Below are 18,208 nucleotides of genomic sequence, written 5' to 3' on the forward strand. Positions count from 1 at the left end.
AACAAAACACATCAAAAACGGACACCGTCGCTCTACGATTTTCTTGTTTTTGCAACATTTGCACCCGAGCCTTTTCTCTAACCCACACGCCGTTGCTGAGCGCAGGAACTGCATCAAACGGTGGATGTTTGGCCATACTGGCCTGTTCTTCACGAGGCTGTTCACGTGGGCTGTGCACCCATCGCTCCTCCTGAGAAGACTGTATGTATTGATCACTGTGTTCAACTGAAGTGCGTTTTCTTCCTCCGAAGTCCTTTCCAAACCATTTGTGACATATTGTGGTTCACTTTTTTTTTTTTTTTTTTTTTTTTTCCTATTTGGGACGTGGAAACTCTGTCTTGATTTAAAAAAAAAAGAAAAAAAAAAATTGCTTTTTTGATACAGATTATCCTTTTGTAAAATAAAGAAGAAAAAAAACTGAAAAATATTACCATTTAAAATTATGATTTAATTTAAGTTAATTTAATGATTTCGTGTTATTTTTATTTTGTATTGTATATTTGTGATGTTTGTTATGATTATTTAAGTTGCTTTTTTAAACGATATTTGCAAAGGCACTTCAGGTCAATGGGACTTTTTTTTTTTAATTTTTTTTTTTTTTTTAAGAAAATGTTATTTAAGAGGGATTGTACTGTACAAATTGTTATGTTACCGTCTCCTTTACCGTTTTTGAATGAAGGAATTAGCCAAGACTATTTTTCCAAATAAATATTGCTAAACTTGAAATTTTAATTGCGTCCAACTTTTGTTTTGTCCCTGTGAAAACCACTTCTTTAGGGGTCTGTGAGCAGAGTTAATCAGTAACATCTGTTGTCTTCCCCTGGCGACCCCATAGTGGGCTTTTCTATGCAGACACTGCTGGCTACTGCCAGAAGTTGAAAGTTTCTCCCTGGAGACGGGAGAGGGGGCCTATTCATAAAAAACAATGTCCGTACGCTAGATTTACCGCTCCTATTTCTCCTCCTAAAGAACAAGTCAGGTAATTCATGGCTCCAAAATTCAGATCAATGTAGAGTAACGCCTCCTGGACATCCAACCCTCTGGGCTTTAGTTTTCCACCCTTCCTGTTTCCAGCAAAAGCTTCTTTAGTGGCTCTTTTCACCCTCTCTGTTATCTGAAGCTTTTTCTTTTAATGCACTAAAGTGTTGTCATATGTGATGACAACACTTTATATAAGAGAGAGAACTTCATATTGACGTACATTTAGATATTTCCACCATTACCTCGTTAAAGTCCCCTCAGTTTTCTGTCTTAATTGCCCCATAAAGACGCTGATTGTGTTTAGACACAAATAACTGTAAATCATTAGTCCGCTAAAGTTGGCCTCTGAAGGGGTTTATAACCCTGTGGCATTATGGGAACAGACTTCAGCAGACAATGATGGAATTGACAATGGCGCACACAAAAGGCCACCCTTGGGAGAGCCAGTGTGTCCCTCGGCATGCTGGGAGAAAGAGAGTAACAGGAACAGATGTTGTTGAGTAACAGATGCCTTCTGGACAGAGTTCAGCCACGAGCAGCCAGAACCTTCAAAGGCCCGAGCTGCAGGGTAACAGAAAAAAAAATGCTAGAGCAGATTATCTATGGGCCTTCAAGAACATACAGCTTCTACACTGTAGATCAATGTTTCCCAAACTTAGGGTCGGACCCAAAATGGGTCGCAGACCCGTTTTATTGGGTCGCCAATTGGCAGTAAAATGCATTTCAATCTTAGGGGAATGAGCGTTCTTTTTGGCTCCACTGGTGTGTTCAGCTCAGATATTTTGGTTTTTTTTTTCTCTCTCTCTCTCTCTCTTCTCTTATCCTAGGAGAAAATGAGTTGAGAAAGGGGTGAGACACAGAAAGGAGAATAGAGACCTTTTCTGTTGTTGTTTACTTTTATAATGGAATAAATATACTTCATATACATTTAAATTCATGGTTTGTTCTGTCTTTTGTCCACAGTTTAAAAGTGTAGATGTTACAATGATTCATGGTGCATTTTTGTAAATTTGGGTCCAGGGGAGACACAGAGTTTCTCTTTTGGGTCTTGAGCTGAAAAAGTTTGGGAACCACTGCAGTAGATGACACATTTGTCGGGAGTTTGAGGGATGGCGGAGATAACGGAACCCCTAAGAGAACTTTTGAGTTGAGCAATGAATACCAACAGAGGAACTAGAGCACGGCTGCAGGAACGTAGAAACTATTCATCAATTTTGGTATTAAGTTTGCGGAACTGGAGTTAAAACTAGTTTTCCCATTTTAAAGTACACCCAATGAGTTTTAGCAGCTTGTGAGAGTGGCCTTGTAAAGGTTTCATATTGTATCTTTCAAAATAATTATGTTAAAATTGCCAATAATTCACTTTTATTAGCGTATCTTTACAATTTGGTAGAGCTACTTTTAAGCAAAGTACATTTGAATTCCTCTTCCACCGATGTTTAACACAAACAACCAATGATAACTACGTTTTTATCAGGCATAATCTGATCAAATAACAAACAAGACACAGAGTCTTAACAAACCTTAGATGCAAACTTGAAATATTTGACACACATGATGGAAAAGAATTGACCTCGGTGACGAGCAGCTGGCCTGGAGCCATAGAAGAGTTTTTATTTGGAGAAAGAAATCTTTGAAATCACTCATCTTTAAAATTCAGTTAATTCATCGAGTACGACATCTAAGTTCTCAGAAAAAAGTTTAAATCATGCCTTTAGTCTTTTTATACATAAAAAGTCTTTTTTTACGATGACAAGTGATTCCCCCACCCGCCCCCCCCCCCTCCTCATTATAAAATGACAGTTTCTTCTTCTGACATATTTAACCTCTGAGAAAGAAATATTAATGTAGAAAAAAACAATTGCCAACTCCCCTTCCAAAAAAAAAAAAAAAAAAAGGCATAACACCGTACGTTACAATGCGCTGACATGGCTTCGAAGCACACACATTACAGTACTGTACAAGGGTCCGCCTCAGACAAGATGCACCAAAACCACTTCCACTGCAGAGGATGGATCCAACCTCTGGAACAGCTCAACACTGCTTATTTACCAGACCCAGACCACAGCATGGTGTTGGCAACTGGTGAATGAGGTAAATATCCCCCCCCCCCTCCACACACACACACACACACACACAAAAGAAAAGCACCAAATGTTTGGCGTTAAGTTTCATATATAGCTTATAACCAACAGTGAGTTGGAGGACTTCTAGTCCAGCTTCTCTTACACTCTTATTTTAATCTCAGTTCATCCACAGTGCGGACAAAAAGTACTTCAGAGTCTGCAAATTAACTCGTAATGTTCAGAGGCCGATGAACTCACGCTGCCGAGCCCGCTGCGTGTAAATAAGCAGTTTTTCCACATTTAAACGGGACATTGAATGTCAATATTTATAGTGAAGTCCAGACGGAAAGGATTTCAATCTGCGTCTGCTCCACTCATTTAAATGAAAACATGCTTTGGGTTCAAGTGATATTTAAGTCAAATTATCTCATCCCTCGCAAAAAAAATAAAAAAAAAGTCTCCCTTGTTAAGTGAGGTCCACTTGTGAAATCCTGTCAATTAGAAGGCTCTTACAAAGCTTAAGGAATCTACTGAATATCACATAACACGCCGACTGACAAACATGAAGAAAAATAAGCAAAAAGCAGGGACACATGAGGTCTTTTTAAGATCACCTTTCAGGTAAAAATAAAAATAAAATAAAAAAGGGGAACAAAAACAATATTAGGCCAAATACTTTCGGGGACAATAACATCTAGGTCTAAGTTATATGATGTGCAAACTTAATTGTGCATAGAGATCAAATTGTAATAAATATTATGGTGATAATTAACATCATCACGAGTTTGACTTTGTCAGAACCTGTAGGGGTGATTGTACATGTTTATGATTAATTTAGTTATACTAAACCATTAAAAGGTGGTTGTTTTTTTAACTAGTGCTGCAAAAAAAGCTTCCATTGTTTTTTTTTAAGCAACAAACAATCCCCATTTATTATTAACCAGAGCCCCAAAAGACACAAACACTCATTAAAAATCCTGATAAAACTCATTGATCTGTCATAGTAATTCAATGTTTAACTTCCTCTGAATGGCTCTTTCACTTTAAAAGTTTGTATTTTTTTTGTTTTTATTTTTTTTAAACGTTCTGCCTTATATCTGCATCAAAGAATCACATGATCAACGAATAAACTGAGCATCATAGCGATGTATAGTACTTTTACATAGAAGGACTTTAGTAAGTTTTCAGGAAAAAGTAAACCGATCTGTTGTAGCTTTAGTTTTCACTGCTCCTTCGCTTGATGCAGCTTTAAAGATGTGAAGCATAATGCCTGTCTTTGGACCACCGAGGTAATTGTAGGTGTGTGTATGTAGGTGTGTTTATGTCTGTGTGTGTGTGTGTGTGTGTGTGTAAAACATGCTGAAATGCTTCCCAAACATTTCAAAATAGAAAATAGTGTCCCTCCGAGCCGCCGGGGGCCCGTCCTGGTTCGAGGTATATGATCCTGGGGCCGACCAGTGGCGCCTGTGGAAAATGTTACAAAGCTGTCTGATGGATGATGGGGAATTTCATTCATGCTGCTGTGCATTACTACGCCTTCTCCTCCACTTCCCTCTGTTCTTCCTCCGTCCCACCCTCCCCTCCCCTCCCCTCCCGTCCCCTCCCGTCCCTGCTGTAGTCTCACTCCGCTCGGACTACTTCCTCATCGGATTATTCCCCAACAACCTTCTTTGTCACCCTGGTTTGCTCATGCATAGCTCCGGGCGTCATTCACCATCAATTCAGTAAATTCAGTGAGTACTTTTTTAAAATTAAAAAAATATGGGAAAACCTGTTCAGCTATGAGGCTCTTAAAGGTTGTTGAAACTGAATGGGGAGCAACTTTTCCTTTTTAGAGAATTTGAAAGTGTGTTTTAAGCCACAAACAGACAGGAAACACACATTTCACTTTAGCTGAGACCATTTCATACTGAAAAACCTGACGTCACGGAAGGCTTTTATCATGCGGATGCGCCGACAGGTTTTACGTCATAACTTACAATTCCTCATGGGGGCGACAAACTCCACTATAGCTATATACTATAGCTTTGAAGGTCCCATGGCATGAAAATGTCCCTTTATGAGTTTTTTTTTAACATTAATATGAGGTCTACAGACCCAGAAATGGCACATACTAAGGAAAGCTCATTGTGGGACTGGCTCTAGTGGCTGTAGTTCTGCATCAAGGCAGAATTTTGGGAAAGAGACTTCAGATACAGTATTAGGGACCAATAAGGTCTATATAAAAGCATTCAAAAAGCAGCATGTCATGGGGCCTTTAAAACAGAAATGCAGTCTTTTGTTACAACCCGACTCTTCTTTCCATAGTTTTTAAAATCAAGTGGTTATTTTCCTCAGCCACTTTGCTGAGATCTTGGGATAAACAAAGTGCTTCACTATATTTGATTTTACGCACTTAAAGATGTGAACAGGACTTAATGAACTCCAATTTTCAACTTGAATTAAATGAATTGAGAGGGAATGAAACCCTGCAACACCCCTCCCCACTAAACCTTCCTTCCCCGTATTTCCCCTAACTTGCATCTCCATGTTACCCCAATACCCCCCCATTCCCTCCACATAGAAACCCTACGACTCCCCTCGCCTACTCCCAAACCCGCTCTGCATTCCTAACCTCTTTGGTGACTCTCTGGTGTCTTTGAAACAGGGTTCCTACACATTCTCGCTTCTACTAAAACAAGAACATTTTGCCTGGAATCAGGATGGCTGTTCAACAAGGTCACAACAAATGTCACCAAACAGGAAACGACAGTAAGACTCCATCTACTTAAGACGGGGTTCTTGGGGTACATTTTGAATTGTACATCATTTTTAAACTTCCAAACGGCTTCCCAGCCCTGTGAAGGAACCCTGATCGATGGTGTTGATAAGCTAAAACAATAGGAACCTTTAAGTGCTGTTCCCACCAGAAAAAGTGGTCAACAAGGCTGTTAGGACCAAATAAGTGTTGGTTCGGGGAATGGGCTCACTGACGACCTCCCCCACCCCCCCGTCTCTCCCCGTCCCCGTCTCTCTTTAGGTGGAGGAACCTCCGTGGCTGGGCATGTTTGCCATGCTGCTGACCATGCCAGCCGCGCCAGCCATACCTGAGGGCCCTCCCAGAGCCGGAGGACTGTGCTTGGTAGGTGAGGTCATGTCGGCTCCACGCCCCTGGCCTTGGCCCTGGGGTGCGTGGTGGGCGTGCTGCAGGGCGTGGCGCTCCAGCAAGGTGCGGTGGGTGAAGGCCCGGTGGCACACGTTGCACTGGAAGGTGCGCTCGGCACGGTGGGTGCGCATGTGCACATTGAGGGAGCTTTTCTGGGTGAAGCGCTTGCCACACATGGAGCACTGGAAAGCCCTGACGCCGGTGTGCACCACCATGTGTTTGAGGAGGTAGTCGCGCAGGGAGAAGGAGCGCCAGCAGATGGAGCACTGATGAGGTTTCTGACCTAGAGGCACAAGTATGCACAGACAGATTCGTAGAGTATATACATAGACACACAACACGTTCATCTAAATCATTTTGCTGTTTTTCTTGGTTGGGTAAAGTACTTGAACTGAATCAATTATGAATGATTTTTACCAAACTGTACCTGAAATCTAACTAATTACTGAGGATTTTGTTGTCTTAAAGACTTTGGCAATGGAACACATTCCATTGCATTTAACATCCATTTGATTTCATATCTAATCTTTTATTACATTTGTCATATACCATTTCTATAATGTGTAAACTTACTTACAAAGAGTAAAGTAGAACCCAACTGCTATATGCTTTTGAATGCCAATATTTTTCATTTAGGCTAGCACTATTTGTATCCAATATCTACACATTGTTCCTCCTCTGACAGTTTTTAGACCACCACAGACATTGAAATTCAGATAAATACAGTAATGTAAGCTGCTTTAGAATTAAAATAAGAAAGTAAATATTGATATGGTTTTATAAGAGTTTGGATTACAGTTTTTGCTCATTGTTCAGGTAGATGTATTCAGAGCGGATCCTCCACATTATCACTAATGAATTCCACTGGAGGATATATGAAGCTATGCAGCATCCTGAGATATGTGCATCCACCTACACAGAAGCTCAAGGTTCAACGCTGCAGACTGATGATGTGAGAATTAAAGCAGCAGTGAGGAGTTTATTTTTTACATGCACACACTCGACATATCATTAGGGGCCGAGCAGCGAAGCCTATATAATTGATTGATTGATTGATTGATTGATTGATTATTTTATTTTCACTACAAAAACATTAAGACAGTATTATATATTACACAAAAACATGTGACGGATGACTGCCGAAAAACCCTCCAAGGGGCTTAATAAGTGGCGATCACCATAAAAACAATATCATTTAACAATTTAAAAAACAATTTATGTTATTATGTAAAAACTAAACTACACCAAACAAACAATAAAATCAAAAAAAACTAACAAAAAGAAAAAACAAAACAAAATCAAACAAACCAAAACACATTTAATTTGTATGAAATAACTTAAAAATAGATTTAGAGCATAAACCCAAATGGAAAATTCAGAGAACTTAGAGCAACAATTTGACTCTCGGTTTAAAAAGTTCTTTAAAAAAAGACTTTAAAAAATATAATTGAATTCTTCTTCCTAAAAAATGCATGTTCCCATGCACGAAAACTTACCAAACTTTGCACACAAGTCCAGTCCTATGCCAAATGCAATCAGTGTGATTTGTGTGCTAATTGTCCTTGTGGTGACGCAACAACAGCCTTTAAAATTCATACCAAATCAGTTTTGTTAGAGCAGAAACTGCAATCTGCTTTTACCTTGTAGCAACTATGGAGACCATTACAAAAAAGGCAAAACTTCTTAAACTTATCTCCTCCCACTTTTTTGTTTCAATTGACACCAATTTTTTGCAACTTACATCTTTGATGTTCATGGAAATGTTCACATAATCCAAAGAACACAGTACATTAGGTGTGCAAAATTTCAGAATTTTATCTCAAAAAGTGAATCTTTTAAATATTTTTAATTGTGTCAATCTGTTAACAAGAGTTTGGCATTTATTAATCCTTGTTAAAATAAATTACAGGTTTTCTATGTTGTCTTAACCAAGTACCCAAATTCGCAGAATTTTCTTGTAAATATATGTTTTTTTAAAGCAGGTAAAATACTGCATTTTAATGCAGGCCTGCTTCTTGTCTACTATACGTTAGACAGTCTGTATGACAGAACCCAGATGATCGTTCCCTGAGATCTGAAACAGCCTAAGGCCTCAATGGTTCTGAGTCTAGCAGCGCAGGATGATCATGGATGTATCTAATCAGGCATTGTGCTGTGGACAACCGCCCTGCGTTAACACACCTGATTCTGATTAACAATCAGTCCAGTTGCAATGTACTGTAGGAAAATCCTGTTATTGAGTCAACCCGGGCTGACTCAATAAAACAAAACCTCAACAGCTGTAGGAGTCATCAACTGGACAATTGCTCACTGAGATCAGTGTTTGCCTTAGGACCCGTAGATTGCCAGTTCAAAGCTCGGTCACAATGTCACATCTTATACAAAATCTTTTATTGTGCTTTGGACACCTTCCCTGCAAGTTTAAAATGCTCGGCCCGACCATCACTTATTAATTTGGAGTCCACATTGTGTCCACCTGATGAGAGTGTAATATTCACTCCCCAATTTAAGCTCATGTTTGGTCTCCACCAGCACCACCACCACCACCTGAGAATATCTAGATGCTAGATATTCCAGTTTAAGCTAACTCTGTCTGTCTGCCGTTTGCCGCTGTCCCATAACAGGGTTTGATAAGAAACGACTGATTCAAAACAGAGAGTAAATGTGCCGTAAAACCCAAACAATGGACAGAAAGGCAGAGTTGATGATCATTTTCTATGGTAGTCTCTATTTTTGTCACTGCAAACAATAGAGCTGGGGTAAAAAAACTAAAAAAAACTATCCTCAGATGCATCGCGGCTCTCTCTTGAAAGACCATGTCTCGATTCAGCAAAGTCAATCGGAAAATATAAAACCAAATTCTTAAATTATTATTATTATTTTTTCTAAGACTGTAAGTTCCGCTCAGGCTCCATTGAAAGAGAGTCTCTCTAAAAGGACACTGGGCTGACCCAACTGGATGGTGAACCCAACGGACATGTTTTCCATGTGATTTGATTCATAGAAGATATTATTAGAAAATAAAGAAATAAGAAGGTGGAGGAGACGTGTCTTACCGGAGTGGATGAACATGTGCTTGCTGTAGTTCTTCCTGGAACGTAAAGATTTGCCACAGTGTGTGCAGTCGAATGAGGTCTCAGATCCCTGGGAGGAAGGGGAGGGGCCTGCAGAGCAGGAGGAGGTGGAGGGAGGCGGGGCCGGGGTCATGGGCGCAGGAGGCGGGGCCTGCTGAGGCTCAGTCCCCGCCATGCTGTCGATCCCACCCATGGGCCCGCCCACATAGAACGGCGCTGGCTGCGACTGGCTCACTGGGTACTGGAAGAGAAGCTGAGGACGAAAACAAAACGAAATCTCTTTCCATTACTAGAATAAAAGTGATAATCTGCTGAACAGGTTTGAATATTTCCTTCTTTGTTTTTATAGATCTATAGATGAGGAGTCATTTTAGGGATATGCTTTTTGTTGCGCTGTACTGTTTTGCTCTTTGTTGATTTTATTGATTTTTGAAAATCATTGAACATATTTAAGGAAAATGATAGTCTGGGATTGCATTGTATTTCTTTACCACATCTTCAGTAATGATGACATAACTTAAAAGTCTGGTGCAAAAGATAAGTTCATATTTTAAAGTTTCGGCACACACACACACACACACAGTCTGCATTTTCCACATACAAAAGCTTTGCTATTTCGTTACTAATGAATATTGTACGAGGTTGATAACTACATGGCAGTGACTCCGTTTACATCTACCTTTCCACATGTGTCTCTTCTACAAAACTGCAAATGCAAACCCTCGCTTGTATTTTCACAAGCAAAGTCACACATCTGTCAATCAAACTGTGGAGGCCGGGGCCTGGAAAACATATCCCTCAAACTAAAACTGATCATAATTTCATAGATTTTTGAGCCCGAGAGATTGTTGAGTGTGCTTGGATTTTGATTTAATTATTAGTTAAAAGACGGTTCTTTTAAGTTTCAGCACTCTGGAGGAGACATGATTTATCTACGATAGTTTACAGCGAGAAACTAGCGGGGCAGATAGGGTTGTGGCGTCTGTGTAACTGTAACACACTCTGTAACTGTGCCAACCTCTGAACTCTATAACCAGTTCTTAGAAACATTTTTGATATTGGAGTACAGCTTAAATGTAATCACGGCGTATGATATGAGCCACTGAGCACACGGACCTGGTTGTTGATGGACTGCGTGGTTGGAGGCGGAGTCAGAGGCTTGTTGACCCTCCCTCTGGGGTTGAAAGCCATGGCCTGCGGAGGCTCACTCTGGGGCCAGAAGCTCTCCGAAAACACCCCCTGCTCGTCGTAGAAATCCTGAAAAGACACACACACACACACACACACACAGGCACAATTAAAGATCCCAGCACACACCTCTCAAAACTCAAAAGAAGAAATCGGACTGATTATGTTTTGGCAGCAGTTTCAAGGATTGTTGCAAAAATAAAACTAAAACCCCTCCTGTTTAATAAATCTTTTAAGAAAACACTATGAACTCTCAGGGTCTCCTAATGAAGTATATATTATCTTTGAGGAGGACACTGCACCTATACGTACCTACAGTACATGGGTGTCGAACTTGCTTGCCTATTTGCTTCTTTTCTGAATGTGTGCGAAAAGAAACAAACTCTTAACTACACTTTCCTAGTATTCCACTGTGTCTCCTTTCATGTACAGACCACATCAATGTTGCATTTACAGCCTATTTCAAACCCCCATCCTCCAAACGCATGCATGCAGACTCTGGAAAGATCAACTTGCACAGTTCGGTCAAACCGGACGAGCTACATTGCTGTGTCAAAACAGCAGTGAGATCACAGTTGATGTATGGAAATACCGGCACGGGTGGAGCTTGTCTAACGTACAGGATCAGTCAAACTTTTTGTTTGTCGAGACACGAGCAGAAGGCAATATGAACTCAAATCTCATTTGCAATATATGCAATTGGATCTGCATTATTATTTGGTTTATTTACTGGAGTTTCATTGGAAAAGCCACTCTCAAAAACAGAGCAAAATGTCTATTTTTTTGGTTAACTGACTGAATTAAACACATATAAAATCAAGACCCTTATAGATGCTTATAAATGCTGTAAATCCAATCATTTGCAACATTTCCACCTGCTATCACCACGTAGCTTGACAGCTTATCCCGACAATGACATCTGATTAGACATCGTTACTTTAAGACCACAGACTGTATAATTGTTTCTGTTTTGCTTCTTACACTTCCAGCAGTGGAGAGCAAATGCAATGGTCTATGATAAATTGGCTTCCAAATAGTCGTATCCGTAGATACGCAAGTAAAGAAACCGCTTCACATCCTGTCATGTGAACTAAAGAGCCCAACTGAAATACTGCTCACAGACAGATTAGATTACTTCAAGCAGTGCTGGGTAAATTAATGATCATATGCAGTGCTTTGCATAAAAAAATGAACCTCTAAAGTGAATGGATTATTCCATTTCCAATCTTCACGTACTCTGCAGCACTTTGGAGAGAACTGACAGGCGAAGCTGAATCCTGTTGACTGTGTGGCAGATGTTCCTTGTGTACTCTGCAGGGTACAGCAGGCTGCGGCATAAATCCGCCCCATCATGTTTTTCCATCTACTTACTTCAGGACTTGTGACAGAAATGCTGAGATTACATTTTACACAATGGAGGTGATTCTAAAAAGTTTCCTTCTGAAGTACATTTTCAACCAAAGTACGCCCTTGAAAACAAAACACAATTTGCATTCTGAGCTATGAACGTCGTCCTTGTCCAGCAAGCGGTGGCCGATAATTGTTTAAATGTTAAAGTAAAAGTAAAATGTTAAATGTTAAATGTAAAAGTAAGCTTTACATCGTTAATAAAGGTCTTACATTTTAGGATTTTCTTTCATTTATCAGGGGTCTTTTTTCATTGGCTGCTATAGCTGCAGCTCAGCTCCGAGCTACACCCACCTGTCCAAAGCCTGCCATGGATTCCTGGGAGCCCTCCTGCTGTCCGTCTCGGCTCCCGTCCTCCAAGGCGTAGACGGTCCCATCCGGGTCCTGAACCCCTTCATCTTTCACCACCACTCCTTCTCCTCCCAGCACCTAAAGAGAATAAGATCAGTTTCCACTTTAAGTTGTAAAGAAATTGCATTTACAACAGTGACAAGCCCTAGAAAGCAGAAAACAAGCAGAAATGAGCTGGCCACAGCCCCTCCAAACAGCTACTAATAAGTTTAATGACCTACAGTAAATAAGCAGAAGTCCATAGAACATCAACAGGGCAATTACTGCTGAAGTTGAGACGAGAGCTCCTCTTCAATTGTGCAATGTGCAGAAACATCTCAGCGATATACGCCAATGCAGTGCGAGAAGAGGGAAAAGCAGAAAAAGGAAAGAAAAGCAAACCGTTGCAGCTCTGCATGCCTTAAAGCTGTAACCATGGCAACCCTTCCCCTTATCCCCCTACCTGGAGTCTTAGCGGCTGCCTCTGCTTGCGACTGTGGCCCGCCCCCCTGTCTCTGTCTCCGTCTCTTCCCCGCTCTCTCCCGTCCAGGTCCTCCTCCTCGCTGTATCTTTCCATCCCCACCAGGTCATCGGAGAGGTCCGCCGTGTTGCCGCGGAGACCGTCCCTGCCGATGCTGTCCACGCTGGCCACGCCGGAGCTGCAGCCCGCGGAGAGGGTCCCTGTGCTACTAGTGCTGGCTCCGTTAGCCGTCTGCGCCAACAGGTCTCGGAGCTTGTACCTGACGTCCTGAGTACAGCTGGGGCTCTGCTTCATGAGGATTGCGCCGGCTCCTGAGCCCAGTCCTTCGCCGCCGCCGCACATGGAGCCGGGGCCCATGTCGCCCAGTGCCATCAGACTCACCGCGTTAGATTGCTCCATCGGGCCTGGGCCGCTGTCGCTGGCCCCCCCCAACCCCCCGCCCATGTTACTAGCACCGCATTCAGCCATGAAGTTAGGGAAGTTTGCGTAACCTCCACCTGCGCCAACAGAACAGCTCCCTCCACCACCGCCACTCTCTCTCCCTTTTCCCACGCCACGCTCTTCTTGTTTGGGGAGAACTCCTCCGAGCATCCCCCCTCCTCCCCCTCCTCCTCCTGCCGCTGCTGCTGCTGCGGCGGCTGCCGCTGCCGCCGCCGCAGCCGTGGCCGCTGCCTTCCTCTGAGAGATGATCTGGGTGCACTCGTCGATGACCGTCTTGATTTGCAAGATGCTGGCGGCGGTGAGGATGCAGAGGGCCTGCGACTGCAGCACCACCAGCGAGCCGCTGTACATGAAGTCCACAAGCTGCTTCACGGTTTCGGCGGGCACCAGCGGCGGCACAGAGATCTCAGAGTGACCCAGCAGCAGCTTGTCCTGGAAGAAGGGGCTGCCAGCTGCCAGGACGCAGGCGTGGGCGCGCAGCGAAGCGTCATGTATCCGCACGGTGACATCGCAGAAGAGGCCCTCGCGCCGCTGCGTGCGCAGGGCTTCCAGCACCGACTGGCTGGAGTTGTGAAGGTGGATGTAGTGCACGGTTTCCGTGCCGGACACCATGGCGGGAGGGGGCGAGTCGCTGGGGATGGGGTGGGAGTGGGGGTGGGGAAGAGGGGGTAGGTGTCTGGGGTTTTGCGTCAGCTTGAGGGACGAGGAGGACAGGGAGGGAAACGGGTACAGTGCATGGGCCACGGTGGGTCCTCGTCCCCTCAAACAGTCATGAGTCTGACGGATGCTTGGGGCTCTGCTGGGGTTTAGGAGGGAGAAAAGCTGCCTTCGTTCTCCTGAGACGCGACGTCAAGAGGTTGTTTCCACCAGCTTCACTGTCTCCCTTAACACCCTGTCGAAATAATCGTAATGACAGCGGCGATCAAACACTAAGCATTAAAACACTAAGTATTAAAAGCTTAAATAATAAGTCAATGAATTGATGAATCAATCAACAAACTTTATAGTCCACTATTTTATTTATGTCATTTATGAAGCAAAAATACCAAATAATCCCATATTCTAGCTTGTCGAAAATTAAAAAAGTATACTTTTCTTTGCTTTGAATGAGTGAAAATGTATAATCTTTGAGTTTGGTACGGCTGGTCAGACCAACTGAAACGTTATGATGAGTATTTTGGGTATGATGGGTATTTTTCCGACATTTTGTATACTTTAGAATTCATACATTCATGTTATAAATACACAACATATTAAACGATACTGCTACCAATCATTAACGTTAGTTGCATTCATTATGTACAATGATTTGAGTCATTTTTGAGCGAAATCACACACAGCTGTGTCTGAAGGTGACAACTAAGAAGCCGCTAATAACCATCAATTAAGTCGCGTGCATCATCTGGAACACCTGCTTTGGAGAAAGGACAGCACGTGCCGTACGGTGCGCGAGTCTATAATAGCTCGTCGGGTCAGTTTCTTTGGCTATTCTGCTCAGCGGGTGGCCGGTAACGCAACACCAAACATCATTTTAGCTGTTAGTGATGCTAAAAGACGAACAAATAGTACGGGAAGTAGAAGCCGAACAATTAAAACACCTCATTAATCAAATTTAAATGCTAATTTCAGTAAATTGGTTACTGACCAGTCGACGTTAGCGCCAGCAACAAGCGACTAGTTTAACAGTGACAGGCTAACGTTTGCTAGCGTTAGCTGTTGACATTAGCCGCTTAGCTCCAGCGCGGAATTCTGCACGAAATGTCCATATTTCTACATGCAAACAGAGCATCGCCATCGACAAAAACACGAACGCCACTAGTTAAATATCGAAAGGTAACTGGCAACGTGCCTAGCATAACATAAAAGCAGCCCTCGGAGGTCGCCCCCACGCTCCAATACAATGCTAACATAGCTCGGTTACTAGCTAGCTAGCTAGCGCACATTCTACAAGAAACAACTAGTTAAGTTAGCATGCGAGCTAATGGGCTACCACCCTTTTTCTGTACACAGCGCGTTAACGTAACAGCCAGGTAGTTAACCCGTGTCAATGCATGCGGTTTTAGCGTGACTACTTACCTGGAATGTGCAGTGACAGCTGGGAGCTTTTTAGTTTCAGGCAGATGGATGCAGCAGCAACTCCCCAGTACAACGCACCCAACCTGATGAGAGCTGGAAACAAACACACATGCACACAAACACACACACACACACACACACACACACCCACAGACCCGCGCGTGCATACAGAGCTCGGTACAAAAAATGGGGAACGTGGAGTTTTACCCTGCTTCACGCCAGCTAAACCATCCACAAATGTGCATGCAGTACTTCTCTCACATAAAGGTACATACGGGCTTTGAAAAGTAGGACAAATGCAAACCCACGTTAAAACACACAGACAGCAAACGCACCTTTGCACACCCACACACTGCAGGAAACACTGTAACAAAAGAATGATGCACATAAACATAAATCCTATTGTTTAACTCTAAGCCTTTGACTGTACTGTGTACTCATGGGGGACTTTGTTCATGGCATCAGCATGAAGGAGGGAATTAATTCAATATTATAAATGCATTGTGTTGGATAAGTAGCCCTACAATAGCAAGAATTTAAGATTGATACTAGTCCATAATGAAACCATTGTTGACAGATATTTTGGCAGGTGTTCAAATATTCAGGGTGCACACAGGGTGTGTGAATGTGTGTTTAAGGGCTAGAAGAGCATGTGTGCAGTGAGGTATCTTCTCTGTTCTGTAGCCCTGTTCCAGGTGGATCAACTTCAGTGACAGTGGCAGCAGGTCTGCTGAACTCAGCACAGCGAGATGAAGCACCAGCTTGTACTCTCAAGGACGACCATTTGAAGTGAGTACAATGCTGTACTGCAAGTGCCGAGTACACTAGTGGGAATCAAGTCAGTTACTGCCCCTTTGCCAGATGATGAGCACGTGAGATTGAATAGGTAAATATTTTCTCATAGAAATTGTCTCAATAATTGTGCAACGAAGAAGCATTTCTTTTGTACTTTGGATTAAAAAACAATCACCTGCAGCTGATAAAGAGCACCAAAACCCCGCGTGAAAAATCTGCTTTGGCACACATCTAGCAGAAATATTTGACAAATGGCGTTGAGCAATGAATTGATCGTCAACATTTTAAATTAATCAACTATTTAAAATCAATCATTTTCCAGCGTGTTGAGTCATTTTCTATGGGGATAAAAAGTTTTCGTTGGATTCCAGCTTATTGAATGGGAATATTGTTCCAGTTTCTTCTCTGTGACAGTAAACTGAGTGTCTTTGAGTTGTGGACAAAACAAGATGTTTGATGACATCATCTTGGGCATTTGGGAATCACTGAGCAACACTTATAGACCAAGCCACTAATCGATTAATCGAGAAAATAATCAACAGATTAATCGTTAGAACGCAGCTCTGAAATGTCTCTCAGCTTGATTCTAGATTATATCTATAAATAATATCATGGGTGCAATTTGCAGCCATGATATTAAGTAAGTTATTGACTTAATACCATTTCATAGAAATAACAGAATCTATTGAGGGGTGAGAACACCGGATGGTGTACTTTAGAATAAACAGGACCTCTTTTCTTTAGAAGACTGGTTGTATTACCAATAAATACTTCCATCTTAAAAGGCCCTATACACCCACAAAGGTGTGGCCCCTGAACTAAGCCTCACTTGAAGCCCATTTTCTCTTCCTGTGTATCTGATAAGTTCCCCCACCTTTAAGTTTTCTGTAATAACATGTGTCATCCCATGTGTATCACAACTATTACAAGTTGCGCAAGAAAAAGAGACACCAGGATTTACTCCACAACAGAATATAATTTAATGAATTCACTTTTCACTGTCGATCACAAATCTATATTAATGTAAAAATGAAAAAAAAAAAAAAGAAGCTTTTTTTAATGCCAACACTTTCCTTCTGTCTTAATGTAAGGCGTGCAGTCTCCACAGCGCTTTGGACATTGAAAGCTACAGGTCATTACAGTAAGACTCACTGACACTCAGCCACAAATACACACAAAAGCGTTCATAGGATCCACTCCTTTCTTGGGGCCCAATAGACATTTATTCTTTGCACGTACAGTGAGCAGAAGTGGGATTCATCACAACACCAAAAAGTATAGTAGTTCACAAATAGCAACAGGACACGCTAACACTTCATCTTGGGCCTTTTACTACCCTCTCAGCTCTGGAGGAATACATGTTATGGTGATGCTAGAACACTTTAATATGTGAGTTACATTGAGACCTACACAAAAAAGTGGTAAGCACATTGTGTGAGCACGTAGCACATGAATAAGGATGGTTGGAACAGCCGTGACTCTTGCATTCAACCCTTTTCAATGAGACTGTATTTTTTTAAAGATCATTTTTTGGGGCTTTTCCCCCTTTGTATGATAGTGACAGTGGATAGACGGGAAAGGTGGGAGAGAGATGGGGGATGACACGCAGCAGAGGGCCTCAGCCTACATGGGGCGCACCCTCTTCCTGGGTGAGCTAGAGGTCGCCCCGAGACTGATTTTCTGAACCAGTGAATCAATCAAACAACTGTATCTATCACAGTGACAGTGAAATATAATCCCATCAGCTCCGTCAACTTGTAAAAATGAGTTTAGCCATTCAGCGAGAAGGACGTTCTTCATTTAAGAAAGTAAGTTATATTTAAATGCGGCGTTTGGAAATCTCATAAAAAGTGCCGCCATTTTTCTTGTGTCTAAGGTGAGAAAATGTTAATGACCTCTGGGATGCAAAGTGGCCTCAGCTTTATAAATACAATTTTATATATCTGCCTCCATATAAAAATAAAATTAGCAATACACAAATATTGCACACCTACGGAGTTTCGATTTATTAGATTACTGACAAGCTATTGAGGAAAATGTACAAACGTGGAAATAATAAACCATCTGGTGCAGTACAAATAAATACTTAGATATTTAGTTCCCTATTCATGCAGCATGACTCTCTGGCTGTGGGGGGAGGTCGGGGGGGCGGGGCAGGTTGGGGCAGAGTTGGAGCCACGGCTGCCAAGGGGAGCTGGAGTTGGGCTGTGCTGGGCAGGGGGGG

General features: G+C 42.3%; 2 protein-coding genes across 3 annotated transcripts in view; both read right to left on the reverse strand.

Moving 5' to 3' along the window:
• Nucleotides 1-1,776: 1,776 nt before the first annotated feature.
• zbtb45 (zinc finger and BTB domain containing 45) lies at nucleotides 1,777-15,481 on the reverse strand. The gene is made up of 7 exons (XM_034900941.1): nucleotides 15,190-15,481; nucleotides 12,655-14,005; nucleotides 12,156-12,290; nucleotides 10,383-10,523; nucleotides 9,249-9,519; nucleotides 6,057-6,475; nucleotides 1,777-1,795 (listed from the first exon to the last, which is right to left on the reverse strand). Exons 2-6 carry the CDS (start codon nucleotides 13,723-13,725, stop codon nucleotides 6,063-6,065), a joined length of 2,031 nt encoding a protein of 676 aa, XP_034756832.1. The 5' UTR covers nucleotides 13,726-14,005; nucleotides 15,190-15,481; the 3' UTR covers nucleotides 1,777-1,795; nucleotides 6,057-6,062.
• Nucleotides 15,482-18,065: 2,584 nt separating this feature from the next.
• Nucleotides 18,066-18,208, reverse strand: part of LOC117961854 (hexokinase-1) — a 26,990-nt gene continuing 26,847 nt past the window's right edge. For both annotated transcript variants that reach the window (XM_034900791.1, XM_034900801.1), the window contains one exon: nucleotides 18,066-18,208. This exon is cut by the window's right edge and continues 213 nt beyond it. The gene's annotated coding sequence lies outside the window, so the exon portion shown is untranslated.

The sequence above is a fragment of the Etheostoma cragini genome, chromosome 2 (assembly GCF_013103735.1).
Source record: "Etheostoma cragini isolate CJK2018 chromosome 2, CSU_Ecrag_1.0, whole genome shotgun sequence".
Lineage (NCBI taxonomy): Eukaryota > Metazoa > Chordata > Actinopteri > Perciformes > Percidae > Etheostoma > Etheostoma cragini.